Source organism: Kogia breviceps, chromosome X (genome assembly GCF_026419965.1).
Source record: "Kogia breviceps isolate mKogBre1 chromosome X, mKogBre1 haplotype 1, whole genome shotgun sequence".
Classification (NCBI taxonomy): domain Eukaryota; kingdom Metazoa; phylum Chordata; class Mammalia; order Artiodactyla; family Physeteridae; genus Kogia; species Kogia breviceps.
This window is the reverse complement of record NC_081330.1, coordinates 93,306,640-93,333,005: the sequence shown is the minus strand read 5'-3', so window position 1 is coordinate 93,333,005 and position 26,366 is coordinate 93,306,640. Positions and strand designations below refer to the sequence as shown.

The 26,366-nt window shown below is 46.8% G+C and overlaps 2 protein-coding genes across 3 annotated transcripts in view; one reads left to right on the top strand and one right to left on the bottom strand.

The window, feature by feature from the left end:
* Positions 1-26,366, bottom strand: part of SYN1 (synapsin I) — a 44,248-nt gene that overhangs the window by 1,724 nt on the left and 16,158 nt on the right. For both annotated transcript variants that reach the window (XM_059051243.2, XM_059051242.2), the window contains exons 6-12: positions 4,480-4,542; positions 3,257-3,399; positions 3,085-3,159; positions 2,894-2,996; positions 1,434-1,583; positions 992-1,079; positions 302-893 (exon numbers count right to left, since the gene is read on the bottom strand). In XM_059051243.2, coding sequence (XP_058907226.1) covers positions 302-893; positions 992-1,079; positions 1,434-1,583; positions 2,894-2,996; positions 3,085-3,159; positions 3,257-3,399; positions 4,480-4,542 — 1,214 coding nt within the window. The remainder of the gene's footprint in view (positions 1-301; positions 894-991; positions 1,080-1,433; positions 1,584-2,893; positions 2,997-3,084; positions 3,160-3,256; positions 3,400-4,479; positions 4,543-26,366) is intronic.
* Positions 8,865-12,465, top strand: TIMP1 (TIMP metallopeptidase inhibitor 1). Its single transcript, XM_067024160.1, has 6 exons — positions 8,865-8,998; positions 9,832-9,962; positions 10,725-10,807; positions 10,991-11,117; positions 11,372-11,496; positions 12,192-12,465. The coding sequence occupies exons 2-6, from the start codon at positions 9,842-9,844 to the stop codon at positions 12,360-12,362; spliced, it is 627 nt and encodes a 208-aa protein (XP_066880261.1). The 5' UTR covers positions 8,865-8,998; positions 9,832-9,841; the 3' UTR covers positions 12,363-12,465.

The following is a 26,366-nucleotide window of genomic DNA, read 5'->3' as shown; positions in this document are numbered from 1 at the left end:
GTACTGAAGGAGGGTCAGCAAGGCGCCTGGGGTGGGCTGAGAGGAGCTGGGCGGGGTGGGGGGGGGGCTTCCCCAGGGCCTACTGGGAGGATTCTGCACTTCAAAGGGGGTTTCTCTGGGATGGAGGGCAGGAGCCTCTGTGAACTGGGAGGGGTCTGGCCCAGACTGGGACTGGAGAGAGAGCTCTCAGGAGCCCTGTACAGGACCTGGGTCTGAGAAGCCTGGGAGCTGGGGCTGCCCTCCAGGTGCAGGAGCGCATTCTGTGAGCAGCAAGGCGAGGGCTGCTGTGGGGTCCCCTTACTTGAGCTGGGGGTGTGGGGGTCCCCCGGCAGCGGCAGTGGCAGGTGGTGGCACGTCCTGGCTGGGTTTCTGGGCCAGCTGTGGCTTGGTGGGACGTCCAGCGGGGCCCGAGCCACTGGGTCGAGGCTGCTGCGTGGTGGGTGGCCCAGTGCGGGGCATGGGACCCGCCTGGCTGGCCTGTCGTGTGGGGCCAGCAGGGCCTGGGGGTTTCTGGGGTGGGCCCTGGCGCTGCTGACCACCCGGTGGAGCCCCTGAGGCCTTTGGCGGAGCCTGACCAGAGGCTGTTGTCTGACGAGTAGCCTGTGGGGGGCCTGCCTGGCGCTGGGGAGAGGGGGAGGCGGGAGGGCGGGCTGCTGGAGGTGCCCCGGGGCCTCCCGCCACTGGCCGGGATTGGCGGCCTTGACCCTGGGGCAGCGGTGTGGCCTGGGACGCAGGCTGCTGGGGCGCTGATGTGGGACTCGGTAGGCGCTGGGGCAGGGGGCTGCCAGCTGGGGGTCCAAGGCCCGAAAGGTGCTGCTGACCCTGCGGGGTCGGGCGCTGCTGCAGCGGGGGTCCCTGGCGTTGGGGGCCTGGGCCCGGCTGTGGAGGGCCGCCTGAGGGACAGAGAGAAAGTGCACACGTGAGAGCGAGCAAGTGAGAGGTGCAGGGCTGCCGGCAGGGTCGGGGCCCAGGAAGCTGGCCCCTCACTTACCCTGTGGCGGGGGTCGTTGCTGAGCTGGGGGCCCCGCGGGCTGCTGGGAGGTCTGGCGGCCCAAGGGCAGGGCCCCTGGGGACGGAGTCTGTGGCAGAGGAGTGGAGCAGGAGAGGTTAAAAATAGTTACCAGCCGGTGGAGCATCAGCCAATCAGAATGGCATGGGTTCCCTGTGTGCTGGGTGTTGCCGCATTTGTGGCTGAGCTGAGGGGATGGCAGGTTGTGGGGTGCGGGACTCATTCCCAGGGGAGGGGTCAGGAGGCACTCAGGGAAGTCAGGGTAGCAGCTATTTATCATTTTTTAAAATAGTTGGTAACTGCTGCGACACGGGTGTGTCATGGTGATGCCCTTAGCCTGCTGATTATCAGCTCTGTGACACAGCATGACCAAGGGCTGGCCTGCCCGCCACTAGCCTCCAAGGGCCAGAGCCAGGGGCCTGACCTGGCTGTGGGAGCCCCTGCCGGGAGAGGCATCCCGCTGCCGCTGCTGCCGGGGCAGGGCCTGGGCCATCTTGTTGACCACAAGCTCTACGATGAGTTGCTTGTCTTCATCCTGGTGGTCACCGATGAGCGGCATGGAGGAGCCCACCACCTGGGGGAGGAGAAGGCATCCAGTGAGAAGAGCAGCAGGAAGTGCATGGGAGGGTGACGATGACGAAGTTGCTGTAAGTTGGGAAAAGGCATGACTGGTGGCGGCCCAGGAAACCAACTTCAGTATGAGAAATGCTGATTACACAGTGTGGGGAAGGCTTGCCTTTTACAAGATACCTTACAGTTTCGGACATACTAGCAGGGGTGAGCTAATGAGGGCCTACCGGCCAAATCCGGCCCAGCACCTGTTTCTGTGCAGCCGCAGGCCCTGGAGCTAAGGATGGGTTTTACATTTTGTAATGATTGAAAAAAAAATCAAAAGATTTCATGACGTGAAAATTATATGAAATTTAAATTTCATTGTCCATAAACCAAGTTTCATGGGAACACAGCCACCCTTACTTTCTTGCCGTATTGTCTGTGGCTGCTCTTGCAGATTGAGGAGCTGCACTAGAGACTGTATGGCCCACAAAGCCTAAAATATGCACCGTCTGGCCTCGACAGAAAACGTTTGCCAATCCCTGCTTTATAGTTTGCTAGGTGCTGTGTTTTACAAAGAGCTTTGTGGTTTACATGGTACTTTACAGTTTACAAAGCTCCTTGCCCTTTACAAAGGACTGTTACATATATGGTGTGTTTAGACTTTGGAAAGCGCTTTGCAAAGGGCACCACTGTTTACAAGATGCTGTACCATGTATAAAGCGCTACCGTTTACCATGCACTCAGAATTTTCAAGGTATTTTACAGTTTGCAAATTGCTTTACTGTTTACCGGGGACACTGCTGCTTATAAAGAGCTTTAGAATTTTGAAAGCGCTTGGCTTCAATAACGAAGATTTCCCAGTTTACAGAGCTCCTCTTTAAAATAATTTTATGAAGCACTTTGCTGTTCACCAAGCAGTACCTTCCTAAGGTACTTTACAGTTTACAGAATGCTTTAATATCAACTACCACTCTCTATAAAGTTCTTTATAGCTTACAAAGTACTTTGCTGTTGGCCAAGTACAAATTCACAAAACACTTTAAAGATTACTAAGTGCTTGGTCATTCACCAGTATGTCTCAGTTCACAGAGGATGTTATAGCTCAACAAGTGTTTTGCTCTTCACTAAAGATGTCCAAGTTCACAGAGCAGTTTAGAATTTACTAAGTATTTTGCCATTTGCCAGGGATGTCCCGGTTCACAAGGCACTTTACAGTTTTACATTTTGCCATTCGCTGAGGGCTTTCTAGGCCCTGGTGTGCTTCACAGTGTTGCTGCCCTGCACCTGCTCTCCCCTCTGTGCCCCCACAAAATTCTGGGGTGCTCCTACCTCAATGATGTGATCCCTTCCGTCCTTGCCATGCAGCGCTTCCACTGCGCAGATGTCCAGTCCCCCAAAGATCTCTGAGCATGTGTCCACCCACAGCTTGTACCTGCCAAGACACAAGGCAAGGAAGCCCGTCAGTGCCTGGTCTGGGCGGCCACACTTCCACCGCCCACCCCCGAGTTCAGTCCACCCACCTGTCAGACATGGCAATCTGCTCGAGCATCGCAGAGCCGGTGTTGGTCTTCCAGTTTCCTGACACTGACGTCCTCCTGGAGAGTAAGAGGAGACAGGAGAGAGGCTTGGGGGGGCCGGGCTGCACAAGGCAGGGCAGGGGACCCCTACCCAGGCCTTGGTCTCCTTACTCACATGTAGGCCTTGTAGTTTTGCCCAATCTTCTGGACGCGCACGTCGTATTTGGCATCAATGAAGGGCTCGGCAGTGGCATATGTCTTGGTCAGTGCCACGACACTTGCAATGTCCTGGAAGTCGTGCTGGTTGTCCACCTTGACCTGTGGGAGTAGGGTGGGGAGCAGGGCCTGGTCAGGAGGGGGTGGCAGTCGGGCTGCCTTAGGGCAAATGAAACAGGTGAGGTGAGTGCACAGAAATTCGGTGCACACCCCAAGGCACTCAAGCATGCATGAATTCTGGGTCTCCTGGTTTTTACATGTACACACAGACACCAAATTGGGTGTCTACAACTCTGTGAACACACAAAACCCGCTTTTTAGACTTGTTTACTTTAAATGGTTTAGTTGTATGGTATGTGAATTATATCTCAATAAAGCTGTGGGAAAATTGTGTGTATATACAGTATATGCATGTGGGCACCCAGACAAAATCAATTGTACACACAATATATAAACATACAGAAGCATGGACACACTCAAACATACAAATTACAAGTCTGCTTTCTATGGACACACAGACAAAATCGGATGGACAGCATACAGGATCCCAAGACCCTTGAATGTAAAAGATGATGTAGTGTGTGTTCAACACAGAGGCCTGCCTATATACAGACACAGTGCTGGATACACTAACAAAATAACAGGACACACAAAACTGGCTGAACGCATGATAGAAAATTGGGCCACCAAAATGTAAGAATATGAGGAAAAATACAAATAGATAAAGGACACACAATTAATACGGAATTATTGTGTGCACTGAATACACAATATACTTCTAACATGCATACCGTCTCAGAGATACTGTGGGTTCAGTTCCGGACCACCGCAATAAAGCGAAGGTCACAATAAAGCAAGTCACACATATTTTTTGGTTTCCCAGTGCATATAAAAGTTATGCTTATATTGTAATCTGTTAAGTGTGCAATACATCTAAGTGTCTAAGAAAAACAATGTATATACCTTAATTTAAAAATACTTTATTGCTAAAAGATGCTAACCATCATCTGACAACGCAGGGTTGTCACGAACCTTCAATTTGTTAAAAAAAAATGTAGTATCTGTGAAGCGCAATAAAGCGAAGTGCAATAAAACGAGGTATGCCTGTACTTATATCCGCACAGTGCCAGGAACGTGCCTCATTTACAAGCACGCACATACAAAGCCCACCCGGGGACTTACCTTACCCATCCCAGAGTGTGCGTGCCCCATCTTCACAACTACAGGGTACGTTGTGCTGCTGAGCTGGTAGGGTGGAAAGGGAGAGCATGGTCAGGGCAGGAGGGCTGACAGCCATGGCTGGGGGTGGTGCTGAGGCGAGCCCATCCAGCTGCAGCCACACTGAGAGCGATTTTCCCAGAAGAGGTGGGTCAGAGCCAGCCAGCCACCAGCTGGGGGTCACACAGTACCTCGGAGCCCAGAATTGAATCCAGAGCCCTGCCTGTCTGTCCCTCCCTCCACCACCCCCAAGTCCAAGACTTCCCGCCTCTGCTTTCCTGGGCAGAGGCATGGGATAGGGGTGGGGGACTTTTCCGGAAAAGGGAAAGTTTGTTTTCACAGTAAATGGATGATAGAGAAGTGAGTGTGTGCATGTGCGTGCGTGGGGGTGTAGTGGCAAGCATGTAGCAACTGGACCCCTCAGCCAGGCCTTGTGTGTGTCTCCTCTACACACATACACAACCCAGAGACACACAAACCCTCAGAACTCAGATCTACACAGCCAAACCCAGAGCTTCCCACACATGCTGAGACCCACGCACGGAGACCCTCACAGCCAGCCAGCCAGCCCAGCAGCACACACTCAACACTCGTAGACACGCAATCAACACTTTTAGGCAGAGACATACACACAGCCCTCCTCCTCTCACCCAAATCCACGTAACAGAGGGACACGCAACACGAAGGTTATCCATGCAACACAGAGACGAGCAACACTCAGAGGCACAGCCACAGAATGCAGAGGCACACACAACTCTGACAGGCACACACAACAGAACTGGGCACATATTCAACACTGACAGATACACATGCAACGCTCCTAGGCATATGCACAACAAACAGAAGGACCCACACCACATGGACAGGTATACACACATCTAGGTATTCACACTTCTAGGTATTCTAGCAACTTCTAGGTATTCTCTAGCAACCACCGAGACCCACAACACAGAGACTCATACTCCTGGGTACACGCAAAGTGTATGCAGGGACGCACACAGAAAAAACGTGCCTTGCCATATATACAGATGGAGAGGCATGCACACAACCAGAGATACCCACAGCCTCCTAAGTACATGGACAACACCCCGGGGTGTATACACACTCACATTCAGGCGTGGGGATACCTCAAGTCACCCCCAACCCTGGGTGGAGTAGAGGGGACCTAGTTGGCCGACCCCAGCGCCACCATACATGGATGAACATGCAGGGCTTCACCCTCCCTCCTCTGTGCGGACAGGGGTGACAGGGTAGAGGATGGCATTCCCGGAGGGGCTGCTGGGGCGGTGGCGGTTCCCAGTTCCCGACAGGCACAGGAAGCCCACAGGGTCAGGGTGACCGATTGACCTTCAGGCCTCACCCTCCCTCTGCACGCCCCCCCACCTTCCTCATTTCCCAAATGACTGGAGTCATGTCATGATGGGGCGCTGAGAGGCACTGAGTTGTTACTGGGATGCTCTGATTAGCATCCCAGGGAAACTAGGCTGAAATGGCAGGTGATGTAACACAGGCACACACGCAGCTCACAGAGGTGACAGCACATCCTCAATTCCATTCGCAACCCAGCCCTGTTTTACAGGGGCAGGCACATCTCCAGAAGCAGCACAAAACATACTTGGCTCGGGACTTCCCTGGTGCCACAGTGGTTAGTCATCTGCCTGCCAATGCAGGGGACACGGGTTCGAGCCCTGTTCTGGGAAAATCCCACATGCTGCAGAGCAACTAAGCCCCATGCGCCACAACTACTGAGCCCACACGCCACAACTACTGAGCCTGCATGCCACAACTACTGAAGCCCGTGTGCCTAGAGCCTGTGCTCCACAACAAGAGAAGCTACCACAATGAGAAGCCCCATGCACCGCAATGAAGAGTAGCCCCCACTCGCCGCAACTAGAGAAAGCCTGCGCGCAGCAGCAGAGACCCAATGCAGCCAAAAATAATAAATAAATAATACAATTTTAAAAAACACCAACAAAAAAACCATACTGGGCTCAAGTACACTCAAGTACACACACACACACACACACACACACACACACACACACCACAGAGGGGCACACACCACCTAAAGGCACACATGCAACCCTCAGAGGCAGAGACACAGCAGGAAACTGTGTGCAAGCACACACGCACACCACCCCCCGGCCCGAGGTTTTTAGGCTCTTTCCATAAACCTTCCTTGTTTTCTCTGGACCTCAGCCTGAACACAACACTGTGTATATGTGTATGCGTGTGCTCACACATGTGTGCATGCAGGGAGCTCTGAACACTGGGATCCCCTGGCCAACCCGAGGTTTGAATCTTGGCCTCTCCTCTTCCTAAGGCCATGTTCAACCCCAGGCAGGTCACTTAACCCTCTCTGGGCCTCAGTTTCCTGATCTGTATAAAGGGTACAATCAGGCCCAAGCACTCGGTGTGTGTGGGGACTGCCAGGTGTCTGCTGTGCACACCCAGCTGGACACCCCCCCCGACACCCATCCAGCTCGCCAGGTGGCCATACAGCCAGACGCCCATCCATGAAACCCCACCAGTTTCAAAACCTGCACAATAACCCGGGTCCACACAATCCCTCACATGTAGACAGTGGGCAAAACTCTATGCTGACTCAGGTTTCAAAGTCATGATGCTGCAGCACGACTTACCCTACCCTAACTTCTCCCTTTGCACCCACCACTGACTTAACCCCTGTCTCATTCACTCTCATTCCCCACTTTCACAATCAGCTTCTCCAGATTCCCGGTTTACTTATCTTCCCGTTTACCGGGTCCTGCCTGCCCCCACAACAGAGTCATTTCTTCACTCTCCTTCCTGGGCCTTCACTTGACCCCTTTGTGTATCTCATTTTCCTCATTCGTATAATGAGAACATGAACAGTCTCTAACTCACAGATGTTGTGAGGAACACATTAGTTATTTCGGGCAAAATGCTTAGCACAGTATCTGGCACACAGGAAGCCCCCATCCTCAAAAGGTGTTGGGCATTATTATTATTACTGGTTTAATATCCCTAGGTTAGCCGATATTAATTAACAAGGAGGTAATCGGGATTGACTGACAGATAACTTCCAAAGATTTTAGAGCCATGTTTGATACATAGTAATAGTAATCACTTCGTAGTGCTGGCAGTAGTTTCTGTTGCGGTGGTAGTGTTGGTGGTGATGGTTGTGCTAACCACTCTGAGTTAATCAAGCTTAATTAGCAAGACGGTAATGGGGATTGGATGAGAGAACTACACAAAGGCTTCAGGGCACAGTACACAGTAAGCGCTCCATAAGTGGCTCCTATCATCACTACCATCATCATTATTATTATTGGTCTGTCCTCCCTGACCTAACCAAGGATGTTAATCGGCGCTCAGAGCCCTTTCCCAGGACCCCAGGGAAGATTCACGCAGCATCTGGAAGCTGGCGGACAGAGATTGCCTCACAGTGACCCCCACCAGGGGCGTGGGAGGGTTGGTGGGGAAGGGGCAGGGCAGGATGGGAGGGGATCAGTTTTCTACTGACTCACTGGCCTCTTTCACCACCATTCAACTCCCCCCACCCCAATGCTCATTCATTCACCAGCGACCTTCCCGCTTGCCAGGACTGTGCCCAGCCTGGGTTAAGATTCTGGGGCCAGTTAGCCTAGGTTCAAATTCCAGCCATGCCCTGTGGTCCTGGGAAAGTTCTTCAATTCCTCTCTGCCTCGTCTGCGAAATGGGAGTAATACCGATAACCACCTCAGAGGCTTATCGTAAGCTTTAAGTGAGAATAAATTATGCAGTGCCGCCCGGTACACAGTTGGTGCTATATAAATGCTGAATATTTGCCTGTGTTTTTTTTTTTTTTTTTTTTTTGAGAAGGGGTAAGACCCAGGCTGTGGCTCCATCCAGGTCTCCTGAGTTCCAATCCCAGTTCTGCCACTTATTAACTGTGACCTTGGATAAATCACTTAATCTCTCCGTGCCTCAGTTTCCCCACCTTGTATCCTTCCTCCATTCACCTGCCCTATCTCCCTCCACTGCTTCTACTTGTTTGCTCTCTGCCCCTCACCGCCCCCCCCCCAAAACACAGTAGGTGCATAAGAAATGCTTATTGAAGGAATGAACTAATTTGGGCTTTAGCCATGGGGATTTTCGGGAATGTGGGTGATCGGATAGATTTTGGAGACTTTAGGGAATTGCACTGGGTGGAATCCTGCCTGTAAGCCCTCCGTGAGACCGCCTGGAGGGACTGGTGCCTGACGTGGAGATGGGGGAGGGGGATAGTCAGGACGAGGTTCAAGGGAGGGAGAGGAGGAGGGTGCATCTCCTTTTCGGCAGCCCAGGGCCCGCCCCTTGGCCTCCACGGATGGTGGGCGGATGAGTAATGCATCCAGGAAGTCTGGAGGCCTGTGGTTTCCTACCAGCTGCCACCCCGCCCCTCGCTTGGATATTTATCCTCCGCTGCTCTGGCCCTGCCGCCATCGCCGAAGACCCAGCGCCCAGAGAGGCTACACCAGAGGTAGGCAGGGGCTTGGGCGGCCCGCAGGGCCTGGAACTGGGCTGGAGCTTTCCTGCCTGATGTTACTCGGCTGCTCAGCCTGGCCAGCGGGTGCCGGGAGCCTAGGCTGGGCCAGGGGAAGAGGGCGGGGGGCTGGAACTGCTCCGACACTCCAAATTCCTTTGAACCCCTGACATCCATCCTCAGCTCCCCGAAAGCCATGAGCCCCTAATGTCAGGTGACTCACAAGCGCCAACTAACTCCTCTAAATTCCCTCCCTGTTCCCCAGCAACCCAAACCCCTGATGCTCCCCAAACTCCCCCAGCCTCCCAAATCTCTAAACTCAAAGCTTCCTCTGAACCCAAATCCCTCAGGCACTCCCACCCCCTTAAGCCCCCAAACTCCGTCAACTCCCTAAATCCCCAAATTCCTCAACTTCCCTCAACTCCCCTACCTCCTCCATCTCTCAATATGCACAACCCCCAAACTCCCAACCCCCCCAAAACTCCTCCAGCTCCCCAAAGCCCAAATTCCTCAGCCCCAACTCCTCAACTTTCTGACTTCTTCAACACTCTTAAACTCTCAAACTCCCCAGCCCCCTTATTCCCCAAACGCTACAGCCCCATAACTCCCCCACTCACCTAGTCCCCTAAATCCCTCAAACTCTACAACTCCTAAACTCTCCTGACTCCCTACCCCACTAGACTCCCCTGGGCTCTCAAATCCCCAAGGCCCTTAAAATCCCCAAACTCCCCAACCTAGTGTGCGTGGGGGGTAGAATGGGGTGGGAGGCCTGCCCAGGTACATGGATCCGCTGAGCTGGAGGCCCTCTGAACCCTCCTCCCCACCCCCAGAGAACGTACCATGGCCCCCTTTGCACCCCTGGCATCTGGCATCCTGTTGCTGCTGTGGCTGACAGCCCCCAGCCGAGCCTGTACCTGCGTCCAACCCCACCCACAGACGGCCTTCTGCAGCTCCGACCTCGGTGAGTGTATCCGCCCTGCCCACACACTCTGGGCTTTGGTTTCCCTCTCAGTCCAGTGGGGTTCACGATGATGCCTACCTCTAGAACAATTCCATTCAGCCCCACACTGCCTCTGCTTTAGCCGCTCTGCCATCCTCACACTTTCTTGATTACTCAAGGTCCAATACCACCTCAGGGCCTTTGTACTATCTACTTCCTCTGCCTGGTATACCCGTCCCCCCAGGTATCCACATGGGGGGACGGGTATACCAAATGTCCCCTTCTCAGCGTGGTCTTCCCTTACCACCCTGTTCAAAACTTGAACCCCTGCCCCCTACTACTCCTGATCCCCCCACCCAGCTCTGAAGTTCCCCATCACACTTAATACCGTCTAACTTCCTATATACTTAATTATTTTGCTTGTGTTTAGTCTCTCTTCTCCTGGCTAGAATGTGAGCTCCACAAGGAACGGATTTCTGTGTTTTGTTCACTGTTATGCCCCTGACACCAAGAACAGTGCCTGGCACAGAGCAGGTGCTCCAAAATATTTGTTGAGTGAACGAACACATGATGAATATGTGAAAAAGGCTTGAGGCAGTGCTTGGCTAAGAGTAGGCACCAACGTACAGATGAAGCAGTTAACAAATGTATAAATCGCTAGGGTGCTGTCCGGCATCCAGCAATCCCTATTTAAGTATGTGCTTTGCTAGTATTATTATTGTGCTTATTTTTATTGGCTCATGCAGTCCCTTTGACTCGTTTTTTTCCCCTGTTCTCCTGCAGTCATCAGGGCCAAGTTTGTGGGGACCGCAGAAGTCAACCAGACCACCTCATACCAGCGGCGTTACGAGATCAAGATGACCAAGGTACCCCTCCTGCCCCTTCCCCCAGCAGTTCCTAAAATCTTCCTCCCTGTCAAAATAAAAGCCTTTGGCCACTGGTTTGGCGAGGAAATTAGCTGTGATATCAGAGTGCTATACGACTTCGGGGAAGAATGTGGAGTGGGAGGATTATGTCAGTAAAAGATTCTTCCCCTCATCCATTGACAGATGTTCAAAGGGTTCAATGCCTTGGGGGATGCCTCTGACATCCGGTTCATCTACACCGCTGATATGGAGAGCCTCTGCGGATACTTCCACAAGTCCCAGAACCGCAGTGAGGAGTTTCTCATAGCTGGTGAGGCCCCGCCCCATCGTCCTGTGCCATGCCACCCCTCCGCTGCTGCCTGGCAACTGCAAGGGAGGGAGGGGAGGCTCTGTGGGAATGGTCCCAGTTGAAATGGGGACCGCCCCAATTTCAGCCTATCAGAAGGCTGGGGCTTTGCCCAGCGGGGTCTGTGGTCCTGGGACACCAGTCTGGCGCCACTTTGTCCCTGGCCCAGCCAATCAGAATCCGCCTGTTGACCACCCCCCCACCCCCGCCCTCCGCAGGACAACTGTCAAACGGGAACCTGTACATCACCACCTGCAGTTTCGTGGCTTCTTGGAACAGTCTGAGCTCCGCTCAGCGCCGGGGCTTCACCAAGACCTATGCTGCTGGCTGTGAGGAATGCACAGTGAGTGCTTGGACCTTGCCCGCCACCTCGAGAGCAGTCCTTGGGCTCTTCCCCAAAGCATAGCTTGTTTTTGGTTCCCTCTGACTATTCCTTGTCCCTATGGCTGCTTCCCAAACCCTAGGGATGTTCCTGATCTCTCTTGCTGTTCCCTCAAATCTGAGACTGTTCCCCTGGACATTCTGCTTGTTCCTTTGCCCTGTGTCTGATACCTGGGAATTCACTGTTTCCTGGACTTTCTGGCTGCTTCCTGTCCCTCTGACTCCCCCTTGTGACTGCTCGGCCACTCTGACTGTTCCAAGACTGCTCCCTGATGGCCCTGAATGTCCTCTGACCCCAGTGACTATCTCTGAGCCCCACGTCTCCTTTTGCTTAAGTTTCCTGCCCACCGGTTGTTTCCTGCTACTGCCAGCTGTTCCCCATCCAATGGGACAGGTCCCCAGGAGACCTGCCTGACTGTTCCCCCACCACCATTCCAGGAAGCTGATCCTTTTCTTGGATTGCTGTCACCTCCTCGAGCCCAATGACTGTTCCCCACAATGGGAGGGAGTGTTCTTGAGTCTGTACCCAGGTGGGGTGACACCAGGTCTCCCCAGCCGCTCCAAGTTACAAGCTGAGGAGCAGAAAGTCCTCCTCTGGAGGGGAGGTAGGGGCAGGAGGAGAAGCCCTCAGAGACGTGTCTCCCTCCCCTCCTCCAGGTGTTTCCCTGTTCATCCATCCCCTGCAAACTGCAGAGTGACACTCATTGCTTGTGGACGGACCAGCTCCTCACAGGCTCTGACAAGGGCTTCCAGAGCCGCCACCTTGCCTGCCTGCCCCAGGAGCCAGGGATGTGCACTTGGCAGTCCTTGCGGCCCCGGATGGCCTGAATCCTGCCCCCAGCAGAAGCCAAAGCCTGCACAGTGTTCACCCCCATTCCCACTCCCGCCTTTCTTTCTCCAAGAAAATGAAATAAAGAACTACCACTCAGCAGGCAGTGTCCCTGTGTAGTGTCTGGGAACAAACCTATGTCAGACGACCTGGTGGGAGCACCCTGGGACCAATGCTGAGGGGGTGTGGCATGGGGTCCAGCTCCATGGGTAGCCTGGGAGCTGGCCCTACCATCACCCAACCCTCAGTACTTCTCCCTGAAAAATGGGTCTCACAATCCCTACCCAGAATCCTTCTGAGGTCTGTACTAGGGTTGGAGGATGATTAATGGGTTCATTCATTCATTGGGTATTTTGGGGGGGGGGTCAAAACACATGAAACTCTCCTAACAATAACTTCCTGTGTAAGATTACTAACAGTGATTTTAATTTCTAGACTGGCAGTGTAGTGTAGTGGTTAAGAGCCTAAACACTAGAGCCAGGTCATTTGCAGTCATACCCTGCCCCTTCCACGTACTAGCTCTGAGACCTTGGGGAAATCACATTACCTCTTTATGCCTCAGTTTCCACATCTGTAAAATTGGTATAAAACGAATGCCTAACTCCTAGGGACAATGTAACTTTACGTGTAAAGTGCCTGGAACTGTGTTAGGCACATAGCACTTACAAGTATTAGTTAGTAGTAGTAAGATAAATGTAATTTAATGTATAACTTTAGTAGTGATCATTCTTCTCACTAATGATTATTTACAATATTGAAAATCACGTTTAGTGTCAGGAATGATAATTTACAACATTGGAAATAATGTATAATATCAGTAGTAAAAATTGCACCCTGGAAACCTTAGTTTAACTCGTGATCCTCATAATCTCCCCCACAGATGTTACAAATATTTAATATGCTCATTTGTTTTTTCTTATTACTATGATACTTTTACACTGATTCCCAGTGTGCAAATCACCCCACTTAAAAATACCAACATTTAGGGCTTCCCTGGTGGCGCAGTGATTGAGAGTCTGCCTGCTAATGCAGGAGACACGGGTTCAAGCCCTGGTCTGGGAGGATCCCACATGCCGCGGAGCAACTAGGCCCATGAGCCACAACTACTGAGCCTGCGCGTCTGGAGCCTGTACTCAGAAACGAGAGGCCGCGATGGTGAAGAGGCCCGTGCACCGCAATGAAGAGTGGTCCCCGCTTGCCACAACTGGAGAAAGCCCTTGCACAGAAACGAAGACCCAACGCATTAAAAAAAAAAAAAAATTGAAGTATAGATGATTTATAATATTAGTTTCAGGTTTACAACATAGTGAGTCAATATTTTTAAAAATACCAACATTTAAAAAGACTTCTGAGGGGGCTTCCCTGGTGGCGCAGTGGTTGAGAGTCCGCCTGCGGATGCGGGGGACACGGGTTCGTGCCCCGGTCTGGGAGGATCCCACATGCCGCGGAGCGGCTGGGCCCGTGAGCCATGGCCGCTGGGCCTGCGCGTCTGGAGCCTGTGCCCCGCAAAGGGAGAGGCCACAGCAGTGAGAGGCCCACGTAACGCAAAAAAAAAAAAAAAAAAAAAAAAAAGACTTCTGAGGACAGCCCCTCTCCCCAGTGATAACATTCCCCACTATGAAGTCCTCACTGTGGACAAATCACCACATTTATAAATCTCTATTGTTGACAAAACTACAGGTGACAAATCTCTAAGCCCTTGGTAAATCTTTCCTTTGAAAAGTCCCCTCTCTTCACTGTACAAATACCTCTTTCACAAATACCCCACTAACAAATACCTCTGTTGAGCTACTCTCTTTATTCATAAATATCCCATTGACATATCTCCATGGAAGACCCCCCCCCATTGACAAATATCCCCATTCACAAATACCCAGCAGTAATCTATCACCCACTCATGGACCCCAGTGACAAATATCTCTCTTCATAATTACCTAATCCATTGGCATATCTCCTATGACCACTCAGGTGACAAATCTCTCTATTCGTAAATACCTTTCTATGACATAATTCTCATTGACAACCTCTATTGACAAATCTTCCCATGTATTCTACTGGCATATCTCCCCATTCAGACATGCCAATCAACATGCTCTCATTGTCAATCTTCCTATTCGGAAATACCCACCATTGATATCTACCTCATTGATAAGCCCACTTTAAAACCTTTCCATTCATAAAACCCCATCCGTCCATATGGCCCCTCTTGATTGACTCCCCCCATTAACACATTTCCCCATCCTTAGATATCTCTAGTTGGAAAATCTCCCTGCTGGAACAACTCCCAATATATTACCCTATATGTTGAAACTTCTCTCCACACCCACCAAAGACAGATGAAGAGGTAGATTTCTATATGAACAACCCTTCCTTTTTATCAATATTGACACCTACGTCTCACTCTCCAGCCTTGGACACTTCCTATGCCAGAAGTGGTGAAATCTGAGGACCAACCCCAGTTATACTGTAGAGCGCCCACCAAAGGAAATGATTAGGGCACAAGTTCTCTCTGGATGTAGGGGTGAAGGTGGAGTTTAAAAAAGAGATTAGTTGAAAGTCTGCATGAGAAGCTGTGAGAACCACAGGCATGCCCCAAATACCAATCCCCACTCCAATAGGAGGCTGAAGACATGATCTCTTATAAGAGTAAAACAGAGGGTTCAAATGGGCAGAAATGCCCAGGCTGTACCTCCCTGTTGACTATTTATCCATCACTGAGCTTGGGCCTCCTGCTGAACCTTTGTGGAAAGCTACAGCTCTGATGAATGGAGGTGGGGCCACTGGTACCAGAGGCCCAGTCTCAGTGTCCTTTCCCCCCACCACACCATGGGGGCCTCCCCTGACCCCAGGCCCCTGGAAAGTAGTAGTGTTAATTAAATGTTCCTTGAATCTTCTCCTGATTGGGGGTGAGCTGGGCCAGGGAAAAGTCATGCTTCAACTCCCCCCACCCCCACTGTGTCTCCAGGTCCTTGCCATGAGTTCCGACTTCCTGCTGGTCCCTGCTTTGCTCCTGGCTCTGTCCCTGACCACCCTTGGGCTGGCCCCCATACTGTTTATTTTAACACAGACGTGGGTAAGTCTGGGTAGACCTCAGAGAAGCCTTCGACGCAGGGACTCACAGTGAGGTTCCAGAAGGGTGGATAAAGCCCCTTGAGGTGGTTGAACCTGGATGGTCTGCAAACCCTTTTGTCCCAAGAGTCTTGGGGACAAGGAAAATCTTGAATGTTTGAACCCTAAGGGGTCCCCGGACACATTTCTCCCACCCTTAGTCCTTGTGGCTTAATTCCTGGGTCTTCTCACTGAGACCATGAGGCATTATGAGTTCAGGTAACCAGGGTACCCTGCCCACCTCTTCCCTGTGCCCACCTCCCCACCAAAATACAAGCCCCTACCTTGCTCTGACTGAGGGAATAGGGTGGGTATTTGAGATCCAAAAGCTAATGATGCGATACTAAGACTCAGCCCCTCATCCCATAAATGCTCCTCAGTCTCAGTGTCCCTCTCTCTTTTCCCCCCTCACAGACAATCAATGTTCTGAAAGGGGTCCTGAAACTCTGGGTCATGAAAGTACCCAAATATAAAGAGCAATGTGGTTGTATCTATCTACACACCCAGCAAGAACAGTGGTGGTGACATCCATGGGGAGAAGTTTTCTTCTAGGAATTCCTTATCTCAGGTGAGCCAGCCTGTCCCCACCCTGCATGGACTCCTCATCCTCAGACTTCCAGCTCTGTCCCAGCCCTGGAACAAAGTGCCCCTCCCTGGGACATTCTTCCACCAAATACTCCCAACCTCACGATACTGTGCTCCTGATTTCAGCCAACCACAGAAAATTCTGTCCCTGACCCATAATGTCCTAGATCTTTGGGACTGACCACCTGGGGATCACAATCTGTCCCAGCCAAATGACATCTGGTCACACTTTACTGACCATCAGGACATGGCATCCATCCCCTCTAGGCTCTTTGAGGGATGGGAACCTGCACTGAGTTGTGTAGCCTTGGAAGGGGCTCGGGGAGGAGTATATCAGGAAGGTATGTTGAATATCTACAGGTAAGGATGCCCGAGGCCTTGAGTGTGCCCCTCAGGTATGCCTGCAGCCACAGCTCCAGCTCTTCCCTGTTCTTTCTGCTCCCTGTTCCTGTTTGCTGGTCCCTACTTCCTCTCCTGATCCCCTGCCCCTGCTTCTTCTCCGTGTTCTATCCCTCCCCCGACTCCTGTGCCCTCTCCTCGCTCTCTTCTTTCCTCTCTGCTCCCCGCTCCTCTTTGTTTCCTCGATGTTTGCTATTCCCTTTCATGGGTCTCTGGTTCCCCTCCCTATCCTTAGCGTCAGTGGCCCTTCTCTTCCAGGAGCAGAAGCTATGAGGAGAAGTGAGTGGAGGAGTGTCCTGCCCAACCACCCCCAGGTGCCTCCCTGCCACCCCTGCAAAGCCACATACCTGAGTCCCAACCTTGCACAGTGTCTGTGGAGGGACCTCTGTTTATCTGAGCCCTGGCAAGAACATGAAGCCATGAACTTGGCTGTCTTCCCCGGTGACCTGATATCTGCTGTTGAATCTTCCTGTACAACAGCCTCTGGCCTTGGACCCAGACTTCTATTCAGCCACAGTGGTCTGGGGACGCTTCACCTCCTTCAACATCACAAACAAATCTAAACCCATCAACCTCCCCCCACCACCCCCTCAAGCCTCCCAAAGACCACCAGCTTCTAACTGTGCTAGGGATCTATCTGGTTTGTGTTGTGTTTCTTGATCTGGGTGCAGAAGACAGAAGTGTGTTCACTTTGTGAAAATTCAATGAGCTGTACACTTATGATATGTCCCCTTTTCCGAACTTGTCATACCTCAATGAAGTTGGCCCCTCAAAACAAAACCCCATAAGCTACAAGAATATACCATACAGCACAGAGAATATAGCCAATATTTTATAATAACTGTAAATGGAGTAGAATCAATAAAAAATGTGAATCACTATGTTGCACACCTGAAACTAATATAATATTGTAAGTCAACTATACTTCAATAAAAATAATAAATTTTAAAAAAGAAAGGGAAGAAAAAGAAACCCTCACCCTCTTGACATATCATCCTCGCTCTTTACTTCAATTGCTCCCTCACTCCTGCTCTCTTTTTTTTTTTTTTTTTTGGTGGTACATGGGCCTCTCACTGTTGTGGCCTCTCTCATTGCAGAGCACAGGCTCCGGATGCACAGGTTCAGTGGCCATGGCTCATGGGCCCAGCCGCTCCGCGGCATGTGGGATCTTCCCAGACCAGGGCACAAACCCGTGTCCCCTGCATCGGCAGGCGGATCCTCAACCACTGCACCACCAGGGAAGCCCCACTCCTGCTCTCTTTTCACTCAATCCCCACACCCCTGACCCTGTTGATTCTCACCCCACAGTATCCTCTCTTTCCTCATAGCACAGGGACCACGAATCCTGGGCCCAGAGAGGGGACCAGATCCAGAGAGACCTTGGTGCTGGACTCCAACCATCACATCATGAAACCTCTGCAAATATTTGCTGAGCCACAAATCACCTGGAGTGCAGGTAGCAAGGGAAGGGAAGTCCTTATTCCCATAGCACCCCACCTTCTAGGTCTGCATGACCAAGTTGATGTAAGTAGATCACCAGGCTAGGGAAGTTGGGGTGAAAAGAAGTCAAACTGTGCTTCACAAGATCTTCCCTGTGCCCCACCCCTGAGTGGTGACTATTTAGACACATTGAGCTGAGTATCCCTGAGGATTCCTGGTTGTCTCCAAACTGGATGGGAGTAGATGGGGTACGGGGGCCAGAGTCCTGATATGTCTTCCAGCTTCAAAGTACGGGGTGGCGCAAGACTGCTCCCACAAATCCAGGCCTAGCTTTTGCCCCTCCATGCTGCACAGTGGGGTTGGGGACAAAAGAGGAAATAGGAGAGGCAAGCTGGCCTGTGGGAAGTCTAATGCTTCTGCCACCACTCGCCACCATTACCCACCATTAACTTTGTCTTCTTCCTGGCCTCTGAAGTCCTGTTCTTTCTGTCCCTTGACAAAAATAGCCTCTGCACAGCTACAGACAGCCAGGAGGTGCGTCTGCCCTACTAGATATCAGGAATTAATGAGAAAATATAGTTATTAAGACAGTACTGCACTGGAACAGGTATAGAGAAAGTGACCGACGGAGTAGAACAGAAGAGTCCTGAACTTGCCCCACACATATATAGGATTTTAGGATATGACAGAGGTGGCATACCAGATCAGTGGGGAAAAAAGTGTTGCCTATAAGGAAAAAGATGAAACTGGATCCCTACCTATCTCACACTGTATATGAAAACCAATTTCAAGGAACACATGTAATAAAGATGTTTGGAAGAGTGCTACTTGATTGCTACATTGAGAACAGCATAATGTAAGTGAATGGATGTGATGAACCCTCTGTAATGCATGTAGAGAAGCGTTAAAGAAAACATGTAATAAAGATGTTTGTAAGAATGCTAAAAAGAAACAGAAAAAGAAAATAAACTTCAGATGGATGAAGAACTTAAATGTCAAAAACAAAGTTTGCCACTCTTATCATCTACTAAATTTCCATATGTACATGGATCTAAATCTGAGTTTTTAATTTTTCTTCTTTTAGTCTGTTAGTCTACCTATTCATGTGTCAGCATCATATTGTTTAAATTAGAAAAGCTTCATAAAATGTTTGCTGGCAAATGCATTAAGCTCCTTGTAGGCTGGTAGGGCTAGTCCCCTCTCATAGCTCTACTTTTTCAGGGTTTTCCTGGCTATTCTTGCATGTTTGCTTTTCCATATGAACTCTACTATCAACTTGTCCAGCTCCAGATAACAGCTTATAGGTATATTTGGGGGGATCACATTATACTTATAAATTAAAAATAGAGACCTAAGAAGGGGAACTGACATCTTTATGATGTTAATTAATCCTATTAACAAATAAGGAATGCCTTTCCAGTTGTGTAAGTCTACCTCTGAGTCTTTCAGGAGTGTTTTAAACTTTTCCTCATATAAGTTTGCACACCCCTTGCTAAATTTATCTTGAAATATTTTATCTTTTTTGTTGTTACCTTAAATGGGGTTTTCTCTTCTATCTGGTTATTTGTGTATATGAAAACTACTGATTTCTGTATGTTGATTTTATATTCTGCTATGTTATTAAGTTATTTTATTGTTTGAATTTGTTATTGGTTCTCTGGGGGATTTCCAGATATACTATCATATCATCTATTAATAGAGATATCTTTACATCTTCTTAACCCATTCTTGCATCTATAATTGCTTTGCCTAGTCTAACTGCATTGGTCTAATACCTCTAAGTATGGTACAATGTTGAAAAGGAATGGAGACAGTGGGCACCTTGCTTTGTTCCTGACCTTGGTGGAAATGCTTTCAATGTTGTCCTATTAGGTTGATAATAACTTTTGGATTGAGGTATACAAATTTGATTATGTCAAGAAGGCTTCAGTTGATTTCCATTTTAGAATGATTTTATCATAATGGATGCTGAACTTTGTTAAAGGCTTTTAAAATATCCTTGGAAATGATCATATGACTTTCTCCTCAGATCTATTAATATGTTGTATTATATTAATACATTACCTATAATAAACCATCCTCACATTCCAAGAAGGAAACTTACACAGTTTTGCTATCTTATTTTCTTAATTTAGTTCTGGATTTGTTTGCTAATATTTTATTTAGGATTTTTGCATTGATATTTATGATTGAAAATGGTCTATGCTTTTCTTTTTGTGTTATCAATGTTATAATTGCTTTAGAAAAATAATGTGGAAGTTTCTCTTCATTTTCTGTTCTTTGTAACAATTTATGTGGCATTGGGATTAACTGGTCTTTAACAGTTTGGTAGAATTCCCCTGTGAAACCATCTGGGCCTGATGCTTTTTTAGGGGGTGGTTCCTTAATAACTTTATTTCTTTTATGGAAGTTGGTCTGTTAAGTTCAAATGGGGTCAATTTTAGTAAACTGTGTTTCCCTAGAAAATTATCCATTTCCTGTAGGTTTAAAATTTTATCTGTCTGTGCCTTTTTATATTTTAACTTTTGGAATCATGCTAACATATTACATTTAAATGCATAAAATTAAGTCAGCATAGGTGGGAAAAAACCTAAAATTTAATATAAAGGGAAACAAACTATATTTGATATAACATGAATAACATAACCATGTTGAATGACAAAATGAACTAGACCATGTAACATTTGAATACAGTGCTTTGTATATCCTCATCTAAAGACATAAAAAGGGCAAACAAATCTCAAGCTATACCATACTACAGTTGTTTTTCACAGTGGTAAGGGTGTTGAAATTCTAAAAATACTTGCTGTGCACTGTAGGATTGAGCAAATGAGTAAATATATTGATAATGTTGGAAGTTAGGGTTCTCAATGTTAGAGAAGAGAAATATAAATATAGAAAGGGGGAAGGCTAGAAGGAACCCTACGTTGTCTTGGATTAGAATTGAAAGTATCTGGGGAATCCCAGCTCAAAGAGAAGAAACTCCTCCCAATTCCCTGGTCCAACTGATTGCTGATCACCAGGATCCTGTGAGTTTCTGCCCAGAATGAAAAAAAAACAGTTTTCATCAGATACACCACACTAATACTGGTAGGAAAGTTTCCCTCCTGCTGTCCCAGTGACTTGCTGATCTGAGCCTTTTCTCCTTCAGTGGAGCCAACCTGCACAGTGAGACAATGTGGTGAGGCACCTCCTGTGGATAAAAGGCATGTAAATCCTGACCCTTCTCCCTCCATTTTCCTGCATGTGATCTTGAACCAGTGAAGGGCGACCCTCTCTCCATGGCCTCTATTCCTCTCAGGCTCACATCCCCCCTTCTCCCAGAGATGCAGGAAGGAGGAAAATGTGTGATGTAAACTCTGAAGAAGCCCCAGATGAAGTGACACAGCCAGGAAATTTCAGACTAACAAAACTCTGGGGGAATTTCATGACATTGGAAACACAAAAGGATCCAATGTGGAAGGCTGATCCAAACTTGGCAAGGAGGATGACAATTCACAAAGCATAGAAATAATGGTGGCTCCCTGTCATCAGGTATGCCATGAAAAGAAGGCAGTCACTGCTCACACTACTGTTGATAAGTTTATTATAAAGAAATAAAACAATTTAATTCTAAAAGAAAAAAAAGTATCAGGGGAATTCCCTGGCAGTTCAGTGGTTAGGACTTGGCGCTTTCACTGCTGGGGCCCCAGGTTTGATCCCTGGTTGGGGAACTAAGATCCCACAAGCCATACGGTGTAGCCAAAAAAACACCAAAAAAGTATCAGTATGAACACATTTCATATAATTTCATATATATGCATATATAAAATTTCATATGTATATATTTCATATATATATAATGAAGTTTCCTAAGCTCTGCACAATGAAAGGATCTAGAAGCAAGGACATTCCAGTAGCAATGAGTACATCTAGCACCCAGATCCTGGCTTTGAAATACCATTATCCTAGGGTTGTGAAAGAACAAGATATGCCTGGAGGTGATGTTGGCAGAAATGCCAAGTAAGGGCCTATAAAAATCCTTTCCTCCATAAAAGCAATGAGAAAATTGGTAAAAATTGTCACAATCAACTTTATCAGAACTCTGGAAACTGACCAGAGGTTTACAATAATTCAGGAAGCATTTATTGAAGAAAAAGGCTGAATCTCACTAAGAACAGTAAGTTTTGTGACATTTGAACTTTTCCTGTTCCCATTCTCTTCTTCCCACTTCCACAGCAGATTTTAAAATCAACACCCTTGCAATTCTGATGAAAACACAGCAGGCTGGCTAGCAGCCAATGGAGGAAGCAGAACAGGGTAGGAGTTCCTCCAAAGCCCCATTCCCAGAAACTATCTTTATTTGACCGGTATGGCACTTCCCCAGAAAACTCCATTCACAGGACTTGTCTATTTGACCTGACTCAGAATTCACCTGGTGTGAACAGTTTTTCTTGGGGGTGCTTTTCAAAACTAATCAGCAGCAATTGTTTAACACAGCATCTGTTTGAGGCAATGATTACAGGTATGACAATCAACAAGCTGACCAAAACTTAACAGAAAAATCTGAGTAATAAGAGGTTCATAGGAGGCTTTGAAACGTTCTGACATATTCCTAGGAATCTAGAAAGCCATAAATATGCATAATGCTGTGTGCATGCCTAGGATCTCTGGCTGACCATGAGGCTCTGCACAGGCAGGAAGTGAAGGCTAAGGCAAAGTTGTAAACAGCCTGCCTGAACATTGAAGGCATGCCCCAACATGGCCTCAGAGCTCATCAGCAAAGGCTGGGAGACTTACTAAGTGTTTAAAGAAATATCTGTCCAATCATTAGTTGACCACTAAGCTAATAAAGCAGATACTTCAATGACCATATATGACAAAGAATATAGACTTTACAGAATTAGTTCAGGAAAGTCCCTAAAAAACCCTCCAAAGAACAACAAAAGCAAACCCTGGGGAGGGGGAATCTGATTTCCAGAGTTTGTCACATTATATTATTTAAGATATTCAGTTTTCAACTAAAATTTATAAGACATGTGAAGAAACAATAAAGTATGACCCAAACAGAAAAATAAAGCAGTCAGTAGACACTGTCCCTGAGGAAGTCCATATGTTGGAATTAATAGACTATAAATCAACTAGTTGGAATATTTTCAAAGAACTAAAGGAAACCATGTCTAAAGAACTAAATGAAAGTATAAGAATGGTGTTCTAACAAATAGAAACTATCAATAAAAACATAAAAATTATAAAATAATAGAAATTCTGGAATTGTAAAACATAATAACTGAAATGAAAAATTCATTACAGGGGCTCAACAGTAGATTTGAGCTGGCAGAGGAAAGAATCAGCGAACTTGAAGATAGGCCAACTGAGATTATCCAATCTGAGGAGCAGAAAGAAAACAATAAACAAAATGACTGGAGCCTCAGAGGCCTGTGAAACACCACAAGCATGTCAACACACACATATTGGGAGTCCTAAAAGGAGAGAGAAAAGAGAAAAGTGAAATAAAGAATATTTGAAGGAATAATGGCTGAAAACCTCCCGAATCTGATGAAAAAGATTAATCTCCATATCCAAGAAGCTCACTGAACTTCAAACAGGATAAACTCATAGAGATCTACATCTAGGAGCATCATAAACAAACCAATAAAAGTGAAAGACAAAGAGAGAATCTTGAAAGTAGTAAGAGAGAAGTGACTTTTCACATACAAAGGATCCTCAGTAGGACTGACAGCTGATTTCTCATTAGAAACCTTGGAGGCCAGAAGGCAGTGGGACAACATATTCAAAGCACTGAAAGAAAAAGACTGTCAACTAAGAATTCTATATCCTTCAAAGCTGTATTTCAAAAATGAAGGAAAAGTTAAGACATTCACAGATAAGCAAAAACTTAGATAATTTGTCACTAGCACACTTCTCCTACAAGAAATACTAAGAGAATCCTTCAGGCTGAGATGAAATGACACTAAACAGTAACTCACATTCACATGAAGAAATAAAGAGCACCTGTAAAGGTAACTACATAGATAAATATAAAAGACAGTGTGAATGCATTTTTTATTTGTAATGCTTTTTTCCTCCTATCTGATTTAAAAGATAACTGCATCAAGCAATAGTTATACGTCTATATTCATGGGCATATGATGTGTAAAGATGTAATTTGTATGACAATAATAGCACAAAGACAGAGTGAGGGAATAAAGCTATAAAAAGGCAAAGTTTTTTAAATACTATTGAAATTAAATTGGTTTTAATTAAAATGAGAGTGGTATAAATTAAAATGTTAATTGTAATCCCCAGGGAAACTACAAAGAAAATATTTTTTAAAAAAAAACATGGAAAAAGAAACAACAAGAGAATTAAAATGGCACACAGGAAAATATCTATTTAACACAAAAGTATGCATTAATGGAGGAATACAGGAACACAGAAAGCATAAGAAATATAGAAAACAAATAGCAAAATTAAGAGCATAAATTCTACCTTATCAGTAATTACATTAAATGTAAATTAATTAAACACTCCAATTAAAAGGCAGAGATAGGCAAAATAGATGAAAAACATGACGTAATTATATTCTGTCTATAGGAGACACACTTAAGATTCAAAGATACAAATAACTTGAAAGTAAATGAATGGAAAAAGATTTACCATGCAAATAGTAACCCAAAGAGAGCTGGAATGGCTATACTAACATCAGATAAAATAGACTTTAAAACAAAAATTGTTACTAGAGATAAGAAAGGACATTTTATACTGATAAAAGGGTCATTCCATCAAGAATATATAACAATTATCAACATATATGCTAACAACAGAGCCCCAAATACATGAAACAAAAAAACAGGCAGAACTGAAGGGAAGAAATAGACAATTCAATAATAATTGTTGGGACTTCCCTGGTGGCACAGTGGTTAAGAATCTGCCTGCCAATACAGGGGACACAGGTTCAATCCCTAGTCCAGGAAGATCTCACATGCCGCAGAGCAACTAAGCTCGTGTGCCACAACTACTGAGCCTGCACTCTAGAGCCCGTGAGCCACAACTACTAAGCCCATGCACTGCAACTACTGAAGCCCGTGTGCCTAGAGCCCGTGTTCTGCAACAAGAGAAGCCACTGCAATGAGAAGCCCACACACCACAGCGAGCCCCCGCTCGCTGCAACTAGAGAAAACCCATGCACAGCAACAAAGACCCAATGCAGCCAAAAAATTTAAAAAGCAAAAAAGCAATAATTGTTGGAGATTTCAATACTTCACTTTAAATAATGGATAAAACAACTAGACAGAGGATAAACAAGGAAAGAGAAGATCCAAACAACACTATAAACCAACTAGACCTAACAGACATCTATAGAACATTCCATTCTACAACAGCAGCATACATATTCTTCTCAAGTGTACGTAGAACACTCTCTAGGACAGACTACATGTTAAGCCACAAAACAAATCTCAATAATGTAAAAGAACTGAAACATACAAAGTATGTTCTTTGACCACCACTGAATGAAGTTAGAAACCAATAACAGAAGGAAGTTTGGGAAATTCACAAATATGTGGAAAGTAAACAACACACTCCTAAATAACCAATGGGTCAAAAAAGAACTCACCATGAAAATTAGAAGATACTTCGAGATGAATGAAAATGAAGACAACATACAAAAATTGCTTATAGGGAAATTTTAGCTGTAAGCGTCTACATTTAAAAAGAAGAAAGATATCAAATCAATAACCTAATCTTCTTAAGAAACTATACAAAAAACAAACACCAGAGCAAGCATTAGGAAAGAAGTAATAAAGATTAGAGTGGAAATAAATGAAGTTGAGAATAGAAAAACAATAGAGAAAATCAATGAAACCAAACATTGGTTCTTTGAGAAGATCAACAAAATAAGCAAACTTTTAGACTAAGATTTTATTTATTTATTTATTTAAAACTAAGATTTAAAAAAAGAGAAAACTAATTACTAAAATCAGGAATGAAAGAGACATAACTACTGACCTTAAAGAAATAAAAAGGATTATAAGAGAACACTATGAACAATTCTATGCCAACAAATTAGAAAACCTAGTTGAAATGGACAAATTTCTAGGAAGACACAAACTCCCAAAACTAATTCAAGAAGAAATGGAAAATCTGAATAGATCTACAATAAGCGAAGAGATTGAATTAGTATTTTTTAAAAAACACAAAACTCCTACAAAGAAATACCCAGGACCAGATGTCTTCAGCAGTGAAGTATGCTGAACATTTAAAATAAAATTAACACTAGGGACTTTCCTGGAGGTCCAGTGGTTAAGACTCCACGCTTCCACTGCAGGGGGCGCGGATTTGATCCCTGGTTGGGGAATTAAGATCCCACATGCCACACGGCACAGCAAAAAAATTTTTTAAATTAAAATTTTAAAAATTTAAAAATTTAAAATAAAATAAACACTAATCTTTCATTAACTCTTCCTACAAATAGAAGAGGAGGGAACACT